The sequence below is a fragment of the Stylophora pistillata genome, chromosome 13, assembly GCF_964205215.1.
Source record: "Stylophora pistillata chromosome 13, jaStyPist1.2, whole genome shotgun sequence".
Lineage (NCBI taxonomy): Eukaryota > Metazoa > Cnidaria > Anthozoa > Scleractinia > Pocilloporidae > Stylophora > Stylophora pistillata.
Window position 1 is genome coordinate 15,720,768 of NC_142531.1, and position 21,139 is coordinate 15,741,906.

The 21,139-nt window shown below is 40.1% G+C and overlaps 2 protein-coding genes across 12 annotated transcripts; one reads left to right on the plus strand and one right to left on the minus strand.

Annotated features, from left to right (window-relative positions):
- Positions 1-976: 976 nt before the first annotated feature.
- Positions 977-20,848, minus strand: LOC111327627 (mevalonate kinase). Of its 11 annotated transcripts, none has more exons than XR_015994466.1 (13): positions 20,501-20,677; positions 20,263-20,407; positions 16,009-16,162; positions 15,119-15,408; positions 14,461-14,506; positions 14,183-14,273; positions 13,910-14,000; positions 13,373-13,425; positions 12,462-12,615; positions 10,624-10,754; positions 4,980-5,048; positions 3,969-4,074; positions 977-3,218 (listed from the first exon to the last, which is right to left on the minus strand). XR_015994466.1 is itself a non-coding variant. In XM_088742554.1 (11 exons), the coding sequence occupies exons 1-10, from the start codon at positions 20,678-20,680 to the stop codon at positions 10,624-10,626; spliced, it is 1,311 nt and encodes a 436-aa protein (XP_088598680.1). In that variant the 5' UTR covers positions 20,681-20,848; the 3' UTR covers positions 7,279-10,050. The 11 variants fall into 11 exon arrangements, 3 of the variants coding, with proteins under 3 accessions (XP_088598680.1, XP_022787583.2, XP_022787581.2); XR_015994465.1 differs by having other exon boundaries at positions 977-3,233; XR_002694543.2 differs by having other exon boundaries at positions 977-1,219; positions 2,791-4,074.
- LOC111327626 (dimethylaniline monooxygenase [N-oxide-forming] 2) lies at positions 5,472-10,583 on the plus strand. Its single transcript, XM_022931845.2, has 3 exons — positions 5,472-6,183; positions 8,501-9,207; positions 9,519-10,583. The coding sequence occupies exons 1-3, from the start codon at positions 5,613-5,615 to the stop codon at positions 9,888-9,890; spliced, it is 1,650 nt and encodes a 549-aa protein (XP_022787580.2). The 5' UTR covers positions 5,472-5,612; the 3' UTR covers positions 9,891-10,583.
- Positions 20,849-21,139: the final 291 nt, after the last annotated feature.

Consider the following 21,139-nt stretch of genomic DNA (forward strand, 5'->3'; position numbering starts at 1 on the left):
CTGTTTTCGTTTTTTTCTTGTTTTTATTCAGTTATGTGATTCAAGGAAAATTCATTACTTGACTTGTGAATTCCACATCAAATTGCACTTGAAAACTGATATCACATGCATTGCTTCACAATTCCAGAGATATCGGTTTTCATGAGCAATTTAATGCAGAATTCCCTTGCCAAGTAATGAATTTTCCTATAGTACGAGTGTTATTATTGGTCAATTTAGCAGGCCTAAGTTTTGGTACAACTTCTTAACCCTTTGACCCCCCCCCTAAGAGTGACTTGCATCTAATTTCTCCTTACAATTTCAGTCCCTTGAATCAAACAGTAAGGTCAGGAGAATAAAGGAAATGATCATCAACTAAAGAAACTTTTGATTGTTAAAGAAATTCTTCTTGTCAGCACCTTAGAAAATGTATAGAGAACAGTATGGAGAATATGCATACTGATGTTAGGGTGTAAAGGGTTCAATTCAAAAGTTTGTTTAAATTGAAATTTTCTCCCTTTATTTGAACCCACTGAGATAAAACATATCTCACTGACCTTGTTTTCTCAGTCTGTACTGTAAGATACAGAACCTTGTTTTTTCTACTAAAATTTTTATCAGTGGCAGATGTAGGGGAGGGGCCTACTCTCGTGAAGCCCAGCCCCCCCCCCCCTTATTTTGAGTAAAAAAAAAATAAACACAGTGGAAAGAAAAGCCAGCAGGTGTACACACACACTCACAAAAAAAAAACAAAAAAAACAAAACAAAACAAAAAAAACAGGTTCCCCCTTAGCTTGAGGTCTGAATCTGCCACCGTTTATGGCCTGCAAGCTTTGGCCATAAATCTGGCAGAAAACACTTGTTCTGTAACTTACAATATAGACCTCAAAGAAGTATGTATAAACAAAGACTATTATTTTCAGGGATGTTTTTCAGCCCAGTGATGGTAATATGAATTTTAAGCATGTTGCAATTATGTATTGAAAACTGCTCGCTATTAAGAGAAAATTATTTTAATTGATAATTGGATAACCTTACAATGGTTTTTAATTTGAACTAGAAGTTGAGGGAACAGGACTGATATGACTTTTAGGACAAAAGTTAAAGTCACAATATGCTTTGAACTTTGATATCAGTGTCGTGTAGTTTTAACAGAAATTCTCTGCGTCACTGATTTTCTTGCTACATTTCGACGTCTTCGGTAATCTATGACTGTGCAGACCCAACATCAACGTGGAATCTGTTTGTTTTATATGGTAAGAAAGAAAAATGTTAATGGTGATTTCGTCTGTGCATCTGTCCTCCTGAGTGACTAGATCATGAATAAGAACTAATCTAATACTTGACTAATTCAGTTTATCATTTAAATACAGCTATTTCAAAAGATGAAGTCAATATATAGTAAACTAAAAAAACACTGATTGAAATATTTTGATTCAGATAAATGGAAAAGAAATAAATACTGAAATAAAATGAATATTGAAATATTTTGATAGATGAATAAATAAAGTTTACAAATACATCTCCTAACTGATTGTGAGCGAACGTCAAGAGAATCTGAGATGTTTTGATTTGTTATTAATTTTTTTTTATTTAGGAGAAATTTTTTTTCCTAAATGGAGAACTACATTGTTTGGTCCATTGGTGAAAAGTGTTGCCTCGTCCCATAGTTTTCAAACCTCTCCTGCTCCTCATCACCAAGCGCAGCACGCCATGCAGAAAAAAAAAAAAAACGGAGAAAAAAAAAAAAAACACTTGTTTCTTTCACGCGTTAAACTTTCGTAACAGCTCTGATGCAAATCGAAAGTTGGCCTTTGACGCAGAGGAAGCTAACGATAGCGGCACTTCCCCCCAAATTTGATAAAGCCCAAAAATGTGCTATCTGAACGATCGCACTCACCATCGCTCAGTATTGAAATAACTTATTAAACTGGTTTATTACCAACTGGAAGCTGGTCATTTAATGTATGTATTTACATTCTTTCGTAAAACATACCGTCTTGTAGGCCCACTTCTGGGGAAGCGAACGAGATGCAAATACGCTTTTAAGAAAATGAAAAGGATTTCTTTTCTTGTGTTGACGCTTGCCAGTTTGTTTTGCATCATACGTGTGCACGTGTGAACTGGGCGTTTCTCTGCCACTCGCAAAAAACTTTCTCTAGCTTAAATGTGGGGAGTCCGCCTTTTTAACGATCACAGGAGAGTAAACGCGACCGAAAGGAATTACGCAGATGTTGCGGTTACTGGTAAGTACAACAGGAAAACCAAATATTGCATTAGCCAAGAAAAGAATCCTCAGACTAGTGGTCAATATACTGGCAAAATCCGCAAACTATACTAACTTACTGATTTATAAAGAAATTTAAACAAATGCATTAGCTCTTCCGCTGAAGTAATACCGGAAAAACATGGCACTTACACAATATGCTTATACTGCGTTGTGAGGCGCGAAAGCAGCTATTTGTATTCCTAGCTATGTGTTCGTGGCTTCAGCCTGCGTCTACCTTGACGGTATTGCTTTGTTTCAAATTCAAGATGGCGGTCGTTTTAGCCTTTTTCAGACCACTGCACAAAAGATTGTTATTCCGGAAGATTCATAGTTTCCAATAACGGTTTTAAAATATTCAACTTTCACTAAAAGAGTTTTAAAAGCTTGTTAAGGTTTGGACGCAAAGTAGGGGATCGGCATTAGCATATTGTTTACAGCTACATTGCTGCCTTAAAAATGACACTGGTTAGCTGGCCGGGTCGCTCAAAAATGCGGTCAAATGCCGCCAAATTATTTGAAGTCTAGACGTAATTTTATCATACCATTGATGTTTTCCACGTCATCATTGCTATGAATTTCACACCGACAGTCAAATCCTGCCTTTGTATGGGGTGTTCAACATATGAACCTTATTACAGGGTCTAGCCAACACATGTCCCTTGAAGAGTCTTTATGCTCCAGCGACTGATCACTTGCGCTCCTGAGAAATCTTTAGGTGATAGGCCCGGCGGACTCCTTTATGATGTAAGCACTCCTATGCGAGAGCTTGTGTCACTGGTAAAAAATTCCCCCATCACGAAAAGAAAGTCGTTCGAAGTTGAATTATCTGGCTCAAAAGTTAATCTGTGGTAATTCTTCCCTTTTTGCCTAAACTGCACTGAATTCGACGGGTGTGGTAGGTGCAGGTGTAGTATCGGGAATATTTTCAACGGCCATCTCTCGTTTGATTCCCATCTGATTATCTGTGAACCTGTGAATTATTCTTCTGCAGATTAATACAAACGGCGTATTTAGACGTAAAAGCCATGTATTCGTATTTATCTTCCATGATCAATGAATTTGTTCAGGTTGTCAATATCAACTTGAGACTTCTATAAATCATCTAACATAACTGCGATAACTCTCTCTCTTGGTTCGCTCTTTTGCACAGACCTATAGACGTATCCGGTGCACACCACAATAGCAATATTTCATTAATCACCCAAACCTTACCAAAAGTCACAAATTTTTCGATCATTACAGTCAACTTTCTTGATAAATATCAGACCGCTAACTGGATGTTGTTTTCCTGAAATTATCTATTCTTACAATCGGTAGGAATCATCTCTTGTTGTTTGTCTTTAGAATAACCTGGCCACTCCAAATCTCTGGAACTTTCTACGTTAATCTCTACGTGATATCTGTATTAATTCGCCTCTAGTTTGATTCTGAAAGAAGCGAAAATCAGTTATCATTCCTAATTGACGCACGTCCAACTCAGCTACACGTTTTCGACCTTGTAAAGCTTTTCCTTCATCAAAATGGATTGAAATCTCTAGTGGCCAGAAATAAAATAAGATGGAAACAATAACAACATGCTTACGTAATATCAAAGCGCTCAAAGGGAACTCTAAGTGATAAAAAAGCTGTAAACCGTCAGTTCAGATATGAAACATTGTTTCAAAAGGAAGGGGCAAAGCTTAAGAAAAACTATGAGTACCCCTTGATGTAGCAAACTGACCTCAGCTCAGCGATTTTCAATTTGCGGTCGGTTGCTCTGCTAAATGAACCACAAGGACGTGCTCTTGGCCAAACAGTATGCTCATATGTACGTGTCTAGATTTAAACTGTGGAGTGATTTATTATTAGAGTCGTATAATGTTGATCCACTTCCGATAAGTTTCAAGGTTGACACTGTGTGCACTTAAACACTTTAGAATTAAATATATAAAGAAAATAAGTATTTATAGGCATCAAACAAATTCCCAACAATATGACTGAAAAAAAGATGACTAAATTGCCAAGAAGCAAGTTGGAAACTATGATGCTGTGTCAGAGTGGGGTATTACAAAATAATTTGGTTTTATCAGTCGAGTTAAATGTGAATTGGCCACCGTAACGAATTTCTCAAGCTGACATTTCGATCGTCAGCCTTCGACAGTGCGAATTCACATTATCAAGTGACAGTTGATAAAACCAAGTTAGCTTCGAAAACAACATCTCCGTCGATCATAGTGATGGTACTTTCAGTTAAAGTGTCCATTTGAAGTACTACAAATATATATGACACAGTGTACCACTAATTGTGACCCATGCTGGTAGTTACAAGCCAGACAATCACTACAAGAGTATGCGGGCTTTTTAAAGTTCACATAATAAAAGGAAAGTTTTGATTCCATAGAGATAACAGATTTCCTTATATTAACAGTCGCCTTTCCGAGCTAAGGTAAAAACATCGACAGTGATCATGAGTTTGGGATTATTTTCGACCAACACCCTTTTGAATATAATTAGTGTAATCTCTACATCGTTCGTAAACTAACATGCAGTTTCGTGCAGATTATCACGTGCTGATTCGCTATTCATCTCCACCAGTTTGAACCTAATTTGTGTAAACGCTGCATACACTACAAACCAACAACTTTTGTCAGGGAGACAAAAGAGATATTGTCGAGCTTTGAGCAGCGGAAAAGCCTCTCAGGAGAGCGCATTAGAAGACGCCCTGACCGGAAAGCAGTTTCGAAAGACTTACCTGTGGCAAATCTGTTTGCTCTTATTGAAGCACAGCGAAAGGATGTCGTTCCTTGATTTCGTAGGTCCCCTAAATAAACATGTACAATGGGTTAATTAAAACGGTGTAATGGCTTTTAAATGGTTAATGGTTTGGTACCAATTGAAACTATTATTCTAGCTCACTAGGTGTCAAAAAGCCTTCGTTTTTGAAGTAAAATCACGCACAGTTTTCATTTCCGTCCGTTGTTATAGCTGCACGTTGAACAAGCAGAGAGAACACATGATCACGAAAGAGTGTAACTGGCGAGTTTTCTCGAAATTCTATTATATTTTCAGTACTTTTAAGCTTTATTTAAGACAGGGGTATAATACAGCGAGATTCAATATCTAGAAATGTCTCCGGATCCCATCTCAAAGATAGCGCATAGCGCAATATCACTAATATCCGGTAACAAAAGTCTTCATACGTAAAGGGTTGTCAGTGGTATGAGTGCTAGCGTTAATTATAACTAAACGTATCTCAAGAGCGCTGTTAGTTTGATTTCAACCGAGGATAGATAAACACTCCAAGTGAAAGCTCCACGGTGGCCAGACACCCTATACAGCTTTCAGAATCGTGTTGAAGACGTCCGACCCGCGGTGGAACGCAAGAATGCAAGCCATGAAAATCGCCATCATTGGAGCAGGGGTGAGCGGATTAACTTCCATCAAATGTTGTTTGGACGAAGGGCTCGAGCCAGTTTGCTTTGAGAAATGCTCCGACATCGGGGGACTCTGGAAATTTTCCCAACATGTGGGCGATTCAAGCGGCTCTGTTTATGAATCTACAGTTATTAACACCAGCAAAGAAATGACCTGCTTTTCAGATTTTCCAGCACCAAAGCATTTTCCGCCATTTATGCCTCATGGCCATGTGATAGAGTACCTACACATGTATGCAAAGCAGTTTGACCTCCTCAAACACATTCACTTCAGTGCTACAGTGCTGGACATCAGCCGAACTTCAGACCACCAGAAAACAGGACAGTGGAAAGTGACTTCCGCGAATGGCGAGGGAATTGTCAGCGAAACTATTTTCGGCGGCGTAATGATTTGCAACGGTCACCTCTCGAAGCCATTCATCCCCAAATTCAACGGACTAGAAAAATTTCGGGGACGCAAACTCCACAGCCATGAGTACAAAAGTTATCGAGGATTTGAAGGCAAAGCGGTTCTAGTCATAGGTAAGTTTTTCTTCTGGAATTCCAAATACTGTGAACGCTTGCTAATTACCGGAAATCCCATTTGAAGAGTTTATCCCTGCTCACACTGTTTCCATAAGTAAACACTTTTTGATTTCACCAGGTTATAAGAATTGCGAGGAAACTGGACGGTAAGTTTTCTCTCAACTATATACTTGACGAAATTCGATTTTTGTTTGGGTTTCTTTTCTCGTGTAGCCATAAAAGCCTCAGCTTAGATGAGAGATGACTTGCAGAGTGAATGGTAAATTTTTTCAAACGAGTTTCAAGGCAAAGGGATATTTCCTTCGCAAACACTTTCCTTTACATAATAATAACATAGGTATAGTTTTAGTTACTCTGCTTGCGTTAAAATTACGTAACAAGAATCTACACCAGAAAGAACAAGGAAGTGTTCGAGTCTACGCAGGTACGCTTAAAATTCCAACAAATTGAATAACATTGTGTAATGAGTAAGGAGATTTTTCCGCGTTCTCAGATCGCCATCGTTAACTCAATTTTCATTACTTCATAATTAGTTAATTACGCCAAGATGTCAATGGGGTTTTGATGGCTTTATTTTCACAACAGTGAAGCAAAGAATCTTCAATGAAGTCCTCAGTAACACGTTAACAAAAACACTGATTGAAAAAGCCAAAGAACCAATACAACCACCATAGCGACCAACGCCAATAAAGAACTAATGCGGTGCTATCTTGACGCAATACCACAAAGTACAAATTCAATACGCCTCCAAATTAGCTTTGTCGTTCTTAAACAAAGCAATTTTGATTTTAAGTTAAGGGAAAACCACTTGAATATTCAAGCCAAATTTGCTTGTAGATTATCTAGGCATAGCAGCAGTTGGAGTTAACTGTCATAAGGGCAATTTGGCAGCACCCTTTTTTCTCACTGTGGGGGGGAGATGGACATTGTAAGGAAATAGAGACCGCAATGAAGTGCAAAGTGAGTGTGGCAAACTTAACGAAACAGATCACTAAAGACACCCACATGGTGTTCGAATGGCACACACTTTGATTTTCGACCAAATTGTGGTTTACTGCGAATGTAGTAAAAAAGAATAAGAGAAAACCACTATTGTAACCCGTATTTAGGGAGTGAAGACACTTGGAAGCGTTTATTAAAAATATTGATATCAAAGAGTACAAATTTCCCTAACCTTACACTCGGCTTGAAGCGACAGATTATCAATTATCATTCTGCGGACAACAAACTGTATTCAAAACTAAAGAATTGCTCGCATTCTTCAAATGATCGCCTAGATACTGGCTTTTCGATCCACAACACCGCAGAATTATTTTAAATTTTCCCTCGATTTCGGAATAGTGCGGTAACTTTTTCATCAACACAAAACTGTACTCACTAAAGGATTAGCGAAACACCTCGGCGAATTTTCTCGAAAAAAAAGTTTAGCGCATTATTTATCATGCTAGGAGAGTTTACGGGAGTGTTAAGTGAAAATGAGTTAGTTACATAAATAACAAGCAAATACCAATTAATATCAAGTAATAAAATCGTGTTCAAAAACTTTAAATGAATTTCCTAAGCGTTAAATAATCGAAGACTGGTTATTCTTACAGACTGTGTGAAACATTATCAGCCAACATTTTTGATAGAAATATGGATTTCCTTAGATTGTCGAAATTGACCCCAAAGCCCGAGGCTGATAATATTTATGATGACCATGTATATTCCTCATAAGGAGAATTATATTAACATAACGGCCACGGGCTCCTTGATAAACTGAACTCAAGACAAGTGGAGTAATTTTCCTTATTCTGTGGTTAAATTGGTTAAAGCTCATTAGCTTTAGCCCTAGTCGACCGATCGTTATCTGGTGGCCTATATTACCGCCTATATCACGAGGAAAACGACGCACTTATCACCGAGTCACCAGGGGAGAACGATTCAGACAAACTTGTAGACTCGAGAGCAATATAGATAAGCATTTCACCTTGGAAATTTCCTCTTACTACATAAAGTATAATTTATCTTTGTAATTGTGCACATAGCAACTGAATCGTGGAAACTGAACGCAGGATAAGTAGTAACACCTATGAATCGGCTTAAATTTTTTCATGAAATGTTTTAAGTTCAGTAAAATTAATACTGATTTAAGAGTTACAGTTTATAATGCATTCCTCACTTGGAAGTAGGTTTTCTCAAGAACTATGACATGCATTTTACAAGTAAAGTGACTCCTTAGATGAATAAAGTCCTTAATGGTCCATATGTATCTTAAATAATAATTACAGATCTCCTCGTCGTAAAAGTATTGATTGGTGCTTTTTATTTGCAGGTCTCGGAAACTCTGCTGCTGATATTGCGGTCGAACTGAGCCGGCACACCTCTCGGGTTTACCTCAGTACCCACAGGGGAGCCTGGGTAATTTCACGCCTGGAGAAGCATGGACTGCCCTGGGACCAGCACGTGGAAACGAGGTTCTTTCAAAGCTTTCCGACCAAGATCAAAGAATGGCTAGCTGTTCGCACCGCTCAGAAAAGGTTTGACCACGAGACGTACGGACTCCGTCCCCAACACGGTATTTTGAATGCCCCTACGGTAATTAGTGACGACCTCCCCCTTCGTATTGCCACTGGAACTATCAAACTGCAGCCTAGGGTGTCTTATTTCACATCAAGAGGCGTCGTTTTCACCGACGGCACGAAAGTCGATAACCTGGATATTGTGATAATGTGCACTGGGTACGACATCGGGTTCGAGTTTCTAAAAGACAAATACATCCTTCCAGTCGACGAGAACCAAGTATCCCTATACAAACAAGTGTTCCCACCCCACCACCCCAAGTCAACCTTGGCTTTCCTAGGTCTGATCCAGTCCTCTGGCGCGTTCTTTCCCGCGGCTGAGTTGCAGGCACGCTGGGTGACCCGCGTGTTCAATGGGAAGGCTAAGCTACCCAGCAGAGAAGTCATGTTGTACAACATAGGTCTGGAGAAAAGAATGATCAGGAAAACTTTTTACTCGTCAAGGAGGCTCACTATCCAGGTATGAAAAAATCGTCCCATTGTAGACTCGAAATTACCTTAGGGAGGCTTCTCCATTCCTCTGGTCTCTTTCAAATCTCAACATTGGTTAACTAGGTCTCCATGCCACCTTTTGTAGCTAATAAATTGAAAGAATTTAGTAAAATCAAGATAAAAATCGTTGCCTTTTGAAAATGCCCCTAAATTAACAGTGAATACGTTTGGTTACCCTACTTTCGACCCTTTTCTGTGATAAGTGTTCATAAAATCTGTTACTCTTTTTTCAAAGATAAAATTCTCACAAAACTTTATCTCTCTCTTTTATTTTTCCAGGTATCCAGTATTCCGTACAAGGACCAACTAGCGGAAATGATTGGCTGTAAACCAGACTTCAGAAGACTCTTTTTCAGAGACCCTCTCCTGGCCTTCAAGTGCTATTTTGGACCTTGCTGTGCGGCCCAATACCGCCTTATGGGACCTGGGGCCTGGTCCGGAGCCAAAAAGACCATCGAAGACACGTACAGTAACGAGATGTTCCCACACGTGGGAAGAAGAAATAAAACGCCCACCAGCATATCACAAAGTGTGGTGAAATTCCTCAAGTTGGTCTTCATGTTTGTAACTGTTGCAACAATCAACGAATTGTCCCAAGATCTAAGAGGAGAGTGGGACGCAGTGGTTGGCTGGCTGAGGGCGGCGCGATAAGCTGTGGTGCCCGGATGTGACTACTTCTGTGTAAGGCCGCTGACCTGGGTCAAATTGCCGAGAACACACCAGAGTTCCTGCCAGGACTTCCAATCGACTGAGGAAACATCTTAATTCTGACGGTGTGAATGACCGCAAGTTGGAGAGAAGTTGAAGGTCGCTATTACAGGGCACAAAACGAAGACAGTGATGTCGAGAGATAGCTTTCAGGGTATTTCTAAGAAGTTAAGAAAGTTCGAATGATTCTGCCTCAAAGAACTGCACAAAGATAACTAGAGATAAGGCGGTCTGCTTGGGAGAACGAGGGCCTTAAATTTTTTCATCAGTGCATATTAGATGCCATGTAGTATAATGATGAAAAATGCAGGCAAGAAAAACTATTATTATCAATTACTTGACTGAAATCACATAAGAAATGTACCTCTATTTATTGAAACCCACTAAAAAAATGGCTGCTTGTTGTACATATCTGATCTGAATCAAGTGCGGGAAATTTGGCGAAGAACAAAACATATTATTTGATAACAAGCTAACAGGCTTCGGCAAAGCGCGTATTTTTTGAATGACTAATTCACTAGCTTGAAAGCTAAGTAATATTTCGGCCTTAAACCTTATGGTTTTAGCGCTCGCTTTAATGTATATTTCACATTCGCTAACACCATTTACAGAAGAATAAAGTTACTTATATATCAACATTATTATCCTCATTGACTGAAAAGCGAGTAAGACTCACCTATTGCGAGGGATGCGTGAGTGGGGTGCGCGAGAGGGTAACACCCTGCGCGCCAAGACAAGTGTCCCAAACATCAAAACCCATGGCGGTCAGTTCTTCAGTGACTGAAGTCACGGATAGTTCGCTGGTACCTGTGTAAAAGTGAACCAAAACACGTACCAAAACTGAAACTGAGAGCAGTTCTTCTTTTCGTGCACTTCCCTTCCAGAGTTCCATGCGACGCGCTAACATAAATTTTGTAACGCTAATTCTTTTCGACTCGCGCGACGGATATCGCCGAAAAGGATGTACTGCTCGCAGCCTAAAGAAAAAGTTTCTGAAGTGTCTGACTCGAAACTGTCCTGAAACATTTGGAGTTCAAATGAACAGCAATCTATAAAGGTCGGCACACACGAGGGGACTAGTCCCTGCGACTAGTCCCAGCGACCAGTTTCATGCGACTAGTCCCTTCGTGTGAACTACACATTTCTGTGGTCGCAGGGACCAAAATTTGGTCCCTGCGACTGGTCGCACGAATTCAAACTGGTTTGAATTCGTGCGACCAGTCGCAGGGACTTGTCGCATGAAACAAATGTTTGTCCCTTCGTGTGAACTGTTTGTGCGACCAGTCCCTGCGACTAAACGGTAAATAAGCCAATCACGGGTCAGTAGGATGCGTGACCTCTGGTATTTGTAAACATTGCAGTTTCTATGAATTTTCCCTGACTTCTAGATTTCTGCAACTGAAGAATAAAAAACTGTTTCTACTTTTGTAAACAAATACAGATGTCTTGGAGCCGTTTTGATGGAATTTTTACCCTATTTGACTCTGTGTCTGTTAAAAATAATAATAATAAAAAAAAACGGAACACGTAAAAGCATGAATAATCCGACTGAATAAGTGTAGTTCGTTTGCGTTGATGTTTAATAGTGCTACAATGAAAAGTTACCAAATTTTAATTGTTTTCGGGTAACGCTCCAGACTAAGAAACATCTTTTGCCTCTAAATTTTCCTATGTTCTTGTGCAATTGAGTGCCCCCGTGAGAACGCCTTGAGGGACTAGTCCCTGCTACTGGTCCCCTCGTGTAAACCCTTCAAAGACTTGTCGCCGGGACTAGTCGCACGGACTAGTCGCAGGGACTAGTCCCCTCGTGTGTGCCGACCTTAAGTCCTGAACAAAAGTCTCTTCGAAGAAGCCCCTTTTTGTCTGGATCCATAACAAATTTGTAAATCAGATAGAAAAGAAAGAAAAAAAAGAAAACCAGAGAAAAAGTTTTAGAAATTTAACACTCCATAAAAAGATAGAAGCCACCTGAACCCTTTCATATCCAAGATCGCATTAGTAATTCTCCTTACTGTCTGCTATACAATTCTTACGATCTTAGTTCGGAGAATTGGATCGACCAACAATCCCCTTATTTATATTTTTCTTTACTGCCTTCACCTGTCTGTTTGATAGTGTATTGCTATTGCGAGGAGAGATTCTGTCTTGGTCAGTAATGGGGGTTTAAGGGTAAAGTGTAAACTTCGTAAGAGGTACGTGAAATGTCTTGACCAACAAAAGATCATATGCAATACTTCGAAGAATACCGAGACACAATATGAGCTTAAAATAGAGAGCCTACGATTTTCTTCAGCCCATGTTAGGAAGGACAACGTTTTTCTTTAACATTGGAACGTTTTTCTTAGCATTGGAACGGCGTAATCGAACCACTAAAAAGAAGTCAGAACAAATAAATGGAAAAACACGTGAAAAACTTGTGTGGCGTAATTTCACCTTGTATAAAGCCTGTGCTTTCTCTGTATCAACGAACTAAATTAGCATGACAAAAGTATATCTAAGATGACAACCGTATACCTGGCGTGACAAGTGTGTAGGTACACCCTCCACCGCCTGCCCCAGTCAACTTGGAGTGCAAACCGTGTCTAGCAGTCACGCGACACACCTGGTCCAATGAAGTGTGACTTACTCCTAATGTCACAAGCAACTGTTGGTTCAAGTCAATAAGTTTCTGCGTTCAAAATAACCAACATAAACAAAATAAACGGATAAGCAGACAAACATGATAATTTCTTTTCTCGCCTAACGTTATTTTCCTTATTCAACAACGACCTAACTCTTCAAGCGTAGAAATACTCTGTTCTAGCGTTTCAGTACACATGGCGCAACATTGGCACAGAGCGGGGAAAGGGGGGAGGCTTGGGGAACACTGCGGTCAAACATGGAGCATATGCAGGAGGGTCATTTTAGGGTGGCTGCGGGCCAATTTCCCGCGCAAAATTACAAACGCAAAGACAAGAAACAACAGCTGTCACGCTAAATATGACAAGAAAAAAAAAGCAACAAAAATAGAGAAAAGGAAATTGAAGTCTTTCTTTACACAAGCTTAATAAATTACAGGTTCACGCCGATTTACCATTTTGTTTTGAACTTTCACAAAAAAGTTATACGGTTTTCAAACACCACGACCTGCTTGCTTGTGTGTTTGTTTGTAACTCCAGTGCGACAACTCGGTTCTGACAACCTGAAGGCACACCACCAAAAGTTTGCACATGTGCAAACGTTTAACCGCGTTGTTGGTTTGGGGCATCTCCTTCTTACCTCCCATTTTCGAGCAAGATGTATCTCAAATGTAGGCTGGAAACGCATATTTGGTTAAAAAAGTTCTCTTTTCCATTCCATCGTAATACAAGTAAAGCAAACTTGTCAATTAGATAGCCAGCACAGTAGTGACAGTATGGTGATACAATGAAGAAAAACATATGTACCTCCAACATATAATACTGCTCTTGAAGGTTTTCTTTTGCCGATGGTGATACGGCTACAAAAAGAAACAGTCTAGTGGTCAATAGTGACCATCTCTGATATGAAACCTCTCTACCTAATTTATCTATGTGTGAGACACTGTGGTCTTGTGGTCATTGTACTGGACTCTGGGTTGAGAGGTCTGGGTTCACGACATAGCCAGGTCATGTGATGTGTTCTTGGGCTAAACATTTTACTCTCACAGTGCCAATTTCACCCAGGAGCATAAATAGGTACTGGCAAATTATCAAGGAAGCCTGATGAAATGCCAAGGGGTAACCTTGCAATGAACTTGCATCCCATGTAGGGGGGAGAAGTAACACTCTTAGTGGCTTCCTGCTGCTTGGAAACCAGGATAAGCTCCTGCTGGATTAACCAATAGGCTAGAGTACAGAATTTACCTACCTATATAGTGAAAATTCCATCTACACCTGAGTTGTACCAGGTCGACTTTTGATACACATTATAAACTTAAAACAAAAACTGTTGAGAATACATACCTTGGATTTGATACAGCTTCTCAAGATAGACACAGCTCTCTTCTGCAACAGCACCAACAGCATCAAACAGGGGATTGTACACAGAAGGAAGCTGGAGATTTTTTTAAAAAAAGGAGTGATTGAAAATATTACATTTTCACAATAGCTTTGGTTCCCTTTGGAAAATTGTTCTGTCAGGGACTAGTTTAGCTAGCCTTCAAGTCAGGAAACACAATTGGTGCAATAAACAACGCCAGCTTAGAAAATTTCAGTGGCCAGTTTATATAACTTCACCTGTTGACATCTGTCCCTAAGGCCTGCCACTAAGTCCTTTGTGCTGCGAGGTACCTTTGTGTCTGTGATCAAGACCCTGAGCTGTGGAATTCTATGGTACATAAATAAAATCTTGAATAAGAAGCAATTTTAATTAGTCTGCAAAATGAAGTGAGAGTAGCTATCTACAAATGCCATAGCCCACCCACCAATGCCCACCCACCAATGATCAAACCTGTAATTTGAATGATTTTGTCGACAATTATTTGGTTTTAAAAGTATTTCATATACTTAAGTACTTTGCCAAGTGCTCAATAGTTCCATCTTTGAATGTGAGAACAGCTCCTGAAAACAAACAATCAACTAATAATCAAAGGACTTAAAAATAAGCCATTAAAGGGTTGTCTTCTGCCAACCCCTAGCCTGCAGTGCCGGCAGTTTTGGTGGTTTTCATCTTTCGAGTGTTTAGTCGCCATGTTGGATTTGCTGCAGACGGGGAGAATTGGGGTGAGAAAGTGAGAATGTTGGAGTGGGTGGGGGGACGGGGAAGCTTGGTTAACTTTTTACCTCACCCCAACTCTCCACTGATTTTCTAATTCAAGATGGCGGCTTGAATAACCAATGGAAATATCCACTCACCCTGCCAGAATCCACCTGCACTGCAGGCTGGCCAACCCCTTCTTATAATTATTCTCCATTTTCTGAGGTGCAGACAAGGAGAATTTTCTCAACAGTTAAGAGCTTCTTTAGTTGGTGATCATTTCCTTTATTCTCATGACCTTAATGTGTGATTTGGGGCTGACATTGTAAGGAGAAACTAGTTGCTAGTCACTCATAAATGTTAATCTTACATAACGTTGCATGGTAAGCTGGGTGGAAAGAGAGAAGGACTACCTGCTGTACAATTATTCTTACTAGCAACACAAAAACATCAAAATGTGTTTCTTATCTACCTACCATATGTACAAACTGAGTTGTCAATTCCAGATGGCTTTCCGTGAACAAGCTTTTCTGCTTCTAAACTCCACATATGAATTAACTCCAGGTCTTCCCTAGACAGAGATGCCATTTCATCTCGGCATAGCTCTCTCTCATCACCTGGTATGGACCTCATCATTGAAGGTTGTGAAACCTTCCCTGCTACTGCGAGAAGGGCTGTGGAAAGGCAAACGCAGTATGATGCTGATGATCCCAAACCAGCTCCAACTGGAATGGATGTGCTCACTTCCACTGAGAATGAAGGAACCCTTCAAAAGAGGACAATTGATTTGCACAAAAGTTTGGATTTTAGAGCAAACTATTGAGCAAATTATGACTCTCTAACTCCCATGAGTGACCAAGCCAGAATTTCTCCTTACAATATCAAGCAGACAGGTGATGAGAATAAAGAAAAGTATCAATTAGGGGATTATTAGTTGATCCAACTCCAGAATCTCCAAAATAACATCAAAAGAATTTTATGGAAGACAGAAAGGAGAATTACTATTAAGATCTTGGAAGTGGAAGGGTTAAATTGCTCACTGTATCCCTAATAATCAACTTTTGTCTTAACTGTAAGATGTTCTGAATAGTAATGCCACACATCCTCTAGGAAATTATCCTACAAGAAGACAACTTTCATTTGCTCATATTGCATCACAAAGACTGACTACATAATTTCAACCATGTTAAGTATGGGCACACTCTCACACACAATAATAGTTGAGGCTTTCTCTTACTTTCCAAAGTTTTTTAGAAAGGTTGTTATATTAATCAACGGTAAGTTTATTGCTTTTTCCATAAACTTATGTAAATGTAATTACCATTACATTTAAGGTCCATTGAGCATAAACATTATCCGAGCATACCTGTCAATTTCCTCAACAAACTTGCCAATGAGGAAAATAAACACTCTAATTGCATCATTGATGGCTCTCTTATCCACTACTTTGACATCAGATTGTTCAGAAGACTTATTGAACAGCTCTCTTCCCTCCTGAGGCCAACATGACCCATCTGTAGCTGGGATGTAGAGGAATTAATTAACAAACCCTCCTTCCCAGCAATGTGTTAGAAGATAACTGAACAACTATCATCATGCAAAAAGTGCAATGGGCACACTCACTCCACCATTTACAATTCACCTGGTCCCCAAAAAGCCTGGATGACTCTAAATGGACTCTAGAGGCAATCCAACAGGACAAATATATAATTATATATAAAGTAAATTACTCCTTCATTTAAACAAAAGTAGGATTTTGATGATGTGATGCTGAACACAGAATACTAAATGGCATGGTGTTTCAGACCACAGTCTCAAAAGTAATGACAATCATTTATCAGTTCTGAGAATAGAACATCCGCCTCCCGGCTAGCTCAATCGATAGAGCGCTGGACTGTTGTGCGGGAGGTCAAGGGTTCGAGTGCTGGCCAGACTAACACTCAAGGTCTTAATATAACTGAAAAGAATATGCTGCCTTTCTATAACATCAAGAAATGGTTACATATTCTAGTCTTCTCGGATAGGGACGAATAAATGGAGGTCTCGTCTCCTGCAGGGTTAGGGGTAGGAGACGTTAATTTCCCACGCACGAGATTACTGTGTGATGGATGTCCTCCCCTGGGCTGGGATGGGTGGGTTTACTGGGCCCGCAGTAATTGGCGCAAGCTGTTGCGGTGTCCCTGCCTGTCGGCGAAGCTAATAAACTAAACTAAACTAAACATCGACTGACTTTTGGGTAATGTTTTGATATCTACCCACTTAAGTCTTTCAGAATGATTATTTCATAGACACACTAAAGAAAAAATTTTATGAGTTGAGTGGCTTAAAGAGAAGCACCATATGAACAACAACAGTTTGACTTGTATTAGGTGCTACGTGCTATCTTCTTCATGCCATGTGGCACTTAAGGCCTCTTGACATGTATTAAGCCACACTTTATTGATCAGTCACCCTGTATTAAGTGGTCAGTTTTCAAAAGTCTTAAAATGTTTTCCTTTTCAACACTGTAAATTCATCTCTATTAAGCAGTTATCCCAACTAAACCATTGTGGTCACCCTTTACTGAGTCCCCAATGGCCTGTTTCTATTGTCTTCCACCTATATTAAAGAGTCACCCAAAGTGGAACCACACAAATAAAACTAAGGCTTTTGAGTATGGTCAATCCACATTTATCTCCTGAAATCAATTCAGGTAGTGTTTTTGAGAATTTTTTGTACATTAAGTGGTCAATGTAGGTGGTTCAGAGATAAAATCTAGCCACCAAGTTAAGAACCTTGGGAGCTGGCTTGATCCAAACCTGAATATGCGCCACCATATTACTAATGTATGTAAGGCAGGTTTTTTCTACTTGCATAATATTAGACGCATTAAGAAGTATTTATCGAGAGACAGCTTACTCACTTTGGTACACGCATTCATCTCGAGTAGGTTACATTACTGTAATGCTTTATTGTATGGCCTTCCCAAAGAGCAAATAGCTAAGTTACAACGCATGCAAAATGCTGCCGCCAGACTAATTATGGATATCGGGAAGTATTCTCACATTACTCCAGTACTCTACGAGTTACACTGGTTACCAGTACTAGTGCGTATACACTTTAAGATCCTATTATTAACTTTTAAAGCCATCCATGGCCTCACACCCACATATATTAGCAATCTTTTAGTTATCAAATGCAAGTCCTTGTACAATCTTAGATCCAACTCAGGTATTTTATTAGAGCCACCTAGAGGCAAAATGCTGGCAACTCTGGGTAAACGTGCATTTCAGGCAGCTGCACCGCATCTATGGAATGAGCTTCCACTGCAATTACGCAATATTCGATCTGAAGAAATTTTTTAAGAATTCAATTAAGACTCTTCTTTTTAGGCAAACCTTTTAATGGTAGAACCTTTTAATGGTAAAACCTTTTTAGGCAAACCTTTTAATGGTAGATAAATTATGAATCCTATATAGCCAATTTAACTGTAATATGTGAAGGTGTAGTCTGATCGTCCGGGTGAGTGTAGTCCTGAGAAGGACTGTTGTCGGTGGTAGTGACTGATGTTTCGACAACCTGTGCGGAAGTCATCATCAGAGTCAAGTGAATGATTGTTGTCAGTAGAATGTTCTTATTCCAGTTCGTGTGAAATGATCGGTTGGTTTTGCCATGATGTTATTGGCTGTAAGACTCAAGTGACGCAAGTCGGTCGTGATTGGTCTGTTTCTTTTTTCAGTACAACGGTAAACACTACAAACAGTTACACGGCACTGCCATGGGGTCTCCAGTTTCTGTTGTTATAGCAGAAATTGTGATGCAGAACATCGAGAAACGCGCCCTTTCGACTTGCCAACAAACGATACCGTTTTGGTTACGTTACGTTGACGACACCTTCACCGCCGCTCGACACGACGAAATTGACGCATTCCACCGCCACCTTAACGAACAAAACACTGACATACAGTTTACCAGAGAAGTCGAAGAAAATGGCAAACTTCCTTTTCTAGACTGCCTGGTAAGTCACAACGACAACTCATTACGGATGACAGTTTACAGGAAACCAACACACACTGACAGATTACTAGACGAGTCATCCTACAACCCTACATCACACAAAGCCACAACTATCAGAACTCTAACACGACACTCACAACTAGTATGTGACTCGACAGACAGCTTATCCGACGAGAACAAATACCTTCACCGTGTTTTTACGAAGAACAACTACAACAACGACTTCATCTGACGAAACACTCACCGACCCACTACCACTACCGAAACAAACGACACCGCAACCCCTTCGACTACAGCAACCATACTGTACATAAAAGGCATGTCTGAAAACATCTCGCGCATCTTACTACCCTTCAATATCCACGTCGCCCACAAACCCATCACCACACTACGTCAGTTACTAACCAACGTTAAAGACAAAGACGAACCGAGGAACAGACAGGGAACAATTTATAAGATCAATTGTTCCGACTGCCAAGCCTCCTACATCGGTGAGACTGGCAGAAACCTCACAACAAGACTGACTGAACACAGATGGGCGACGAGGAAAGGTGATGTCAGCAATCACATTGCTGAACACCATCAACTTACCAACCACAACATTGACTGGGACTCTGCGCAATGCCTAACCTACAGCACTGACTATTTTCAACGACTGACTCTGGAAAGCTGGTTTACTAACTTAGAACAGACTCCCCTAAACAGATGTCAACAACTACCCGCTCCATACAAATGACTCATTCACGACATAAACATCACAAACAACCGAAAAAGAACGACCTAACTTTACCGACAGATCGAAACAGACCAATCACGACTGACTTACGTCACTTGAGTCTTACAGCCAATAACATCACGGCAAAACCAACCGATCATTTCACACGAACTGGAATAAGAACATTCTACTGACAACAATCATTCACTTGACTCTGATGATGACTTCCGCACAGGTTGTCGAAACATCAGTCACTACCACCGACAACAGTCCTTCTCAAGACTACACTCACCCGGATGATCAGACTACACCTTCACATGTTACCCCCGGGTTCAAACCATTTACTGCATTAACTGTAATATGTAATTATTATTTATTTATCTATTTATTCTTAAATTAGATGAGATTTTAATATTTAGAGATATCAGTTGTAAAGCGCTATTGATCTGTTATTGTAAATAGCGCTATATAAGAAATAAATTATTATTATTATTATTATTATTGTTATTATCAATCAGGGAACAAAATTGCATTTTTTACAGTTCATCCAATACCCCTATTTTGTGAAAACTGTATTGAGCAGTCACCCCACCATTCCCTGTGGATGACTGCTTAATACAGGTATGACTGTACCTTCCCAGAGAACTCAACATAATGACCCAGCCGAGCCTTCAGCCCATAATATTTGATCTGGAGCCCTGCAAAGCCATTAATAGGCCACCAAGTATCCCCCCTCCACCCCCACCCTTAACCATCTCAGACAGTCTCACCCTAGTGGTTTATAGCAGAGAGTGTAAAGTTCTCAGAGCCCGTGACCACGGGATTGCAAGATTGATTTGCGTCGATTTGAGTTTCAAGACATTCAATAACAGAATACAGTTCACTCTGTACTAAGAATATAGCACTTACTAAGTCTTTTAACGTCTTGTCGCAGCTCCTCGGCTTTCCATCTGCAGGTTGTCCCAAAACTCAACAAGTTAAGTGTAAACTGTCCGTCGTTGGTTGCTTCTAATTGGAGTGTCGTTTTCAACCCAATAGCTGCTGCAACGGCTTTCTAAAAAGGAGGAGAAAGTGACCATCAATTCGCCCCTGGACCGGTTCATTCAAATCACACTTTGCCCAAGATGATACGCTTAAAACTACCTACCTTTCCATAAACAACTGCATGTTCTCCATGAAGGATTATCTTTCCCGGGGCAGTGACGGTAAAAGAAGGAGAAACCATCTGCGTTTTTGCCTGAAAGGAACGAATAACTACGATAGGTATTACCGCACGGTATCCACCATTTTGTTTTACTGCTGACCAATAATACAGTAGGGCGCACATGAGCACAGGTTACCCGAAACTCAATTTCTTTGCTTACTTGGAAATTCGTGAGTGTCCAAACTCTCGTAAAGAAATCGCAATTCTAACGATGGAAATCGTCAGTAAATTTTCAGACGCAGAGAACTTCTAATTTTCTTAAAGACAAAGCTCTTTCCTTGAACAATGAACATTCCGCCACTCCAGCAACCAACCGGACTAAAAACTAAAGCATCTTGGTCACTCATGTTTTTCTGTCTTCAAGCAGTTTCCATGTTTTTACTATGAGTTCCCATTGGCTTGTAACATTTTCCTTTTTTTTTTATTGGACACAGCGATTTTTGCGATACTCGATGGAAATGCACTCTGAAAACCGTGGGACGTTGTCTACATCCCTATGAATAAGGGCGGGGGGAGTTTCTAAGGAAACCGTGGTGCAGTGTAAGAAGTGGTGCGGGGGGGGGGGGTACTCTACAAGGTAAT

Bases quoted from the DNA above. Each gene is read 5' to 3' on its own strand.
- LOC111327626 (XM_022931845.2), top strand. From the start codon at position 5,613: ATGCAAGCCATGAAAATCGCCATCATTGGAGCAGGGGTGAGCGGATTA. The intron at 6,184-8,500 runs GTAAGTTTTTCT...TTTTATTTGCAG, and splicing joins CAAAGCGGTTCTAGTCATAG to GTCTCGGAAACTCTGCTGCT. The intron at 9,208-9,518 runs GTATGAAAAAAT...TTATTTTTCCAG, and splicing joins CAAGGAGGCTCACTATCCAG to GTATCCAGTATTCCGTACAA.
- LOC111327627 (XM_022931848.2), bottom strand. From the start codon at position 20,680: ATGTGCGCCCTACTGTATTATTGGTCAGCAGTAAAACAAAATGGTGGA. The intron at 20,408-20,500 runs GTAGGTAGTTTT...CCTCCTTTTTAG, and splicing joins ATGCAGTTGTTTATGGAAAG to AAAGCCGTTGCAGCAGCTAT. The intron at 12,616-13,372 runs GTACATATGTTT...TTTTGAACGCAG, and splicing joins AGCAGTATTATATGTTGGAG to AAACTTATTGACTTGAACCA.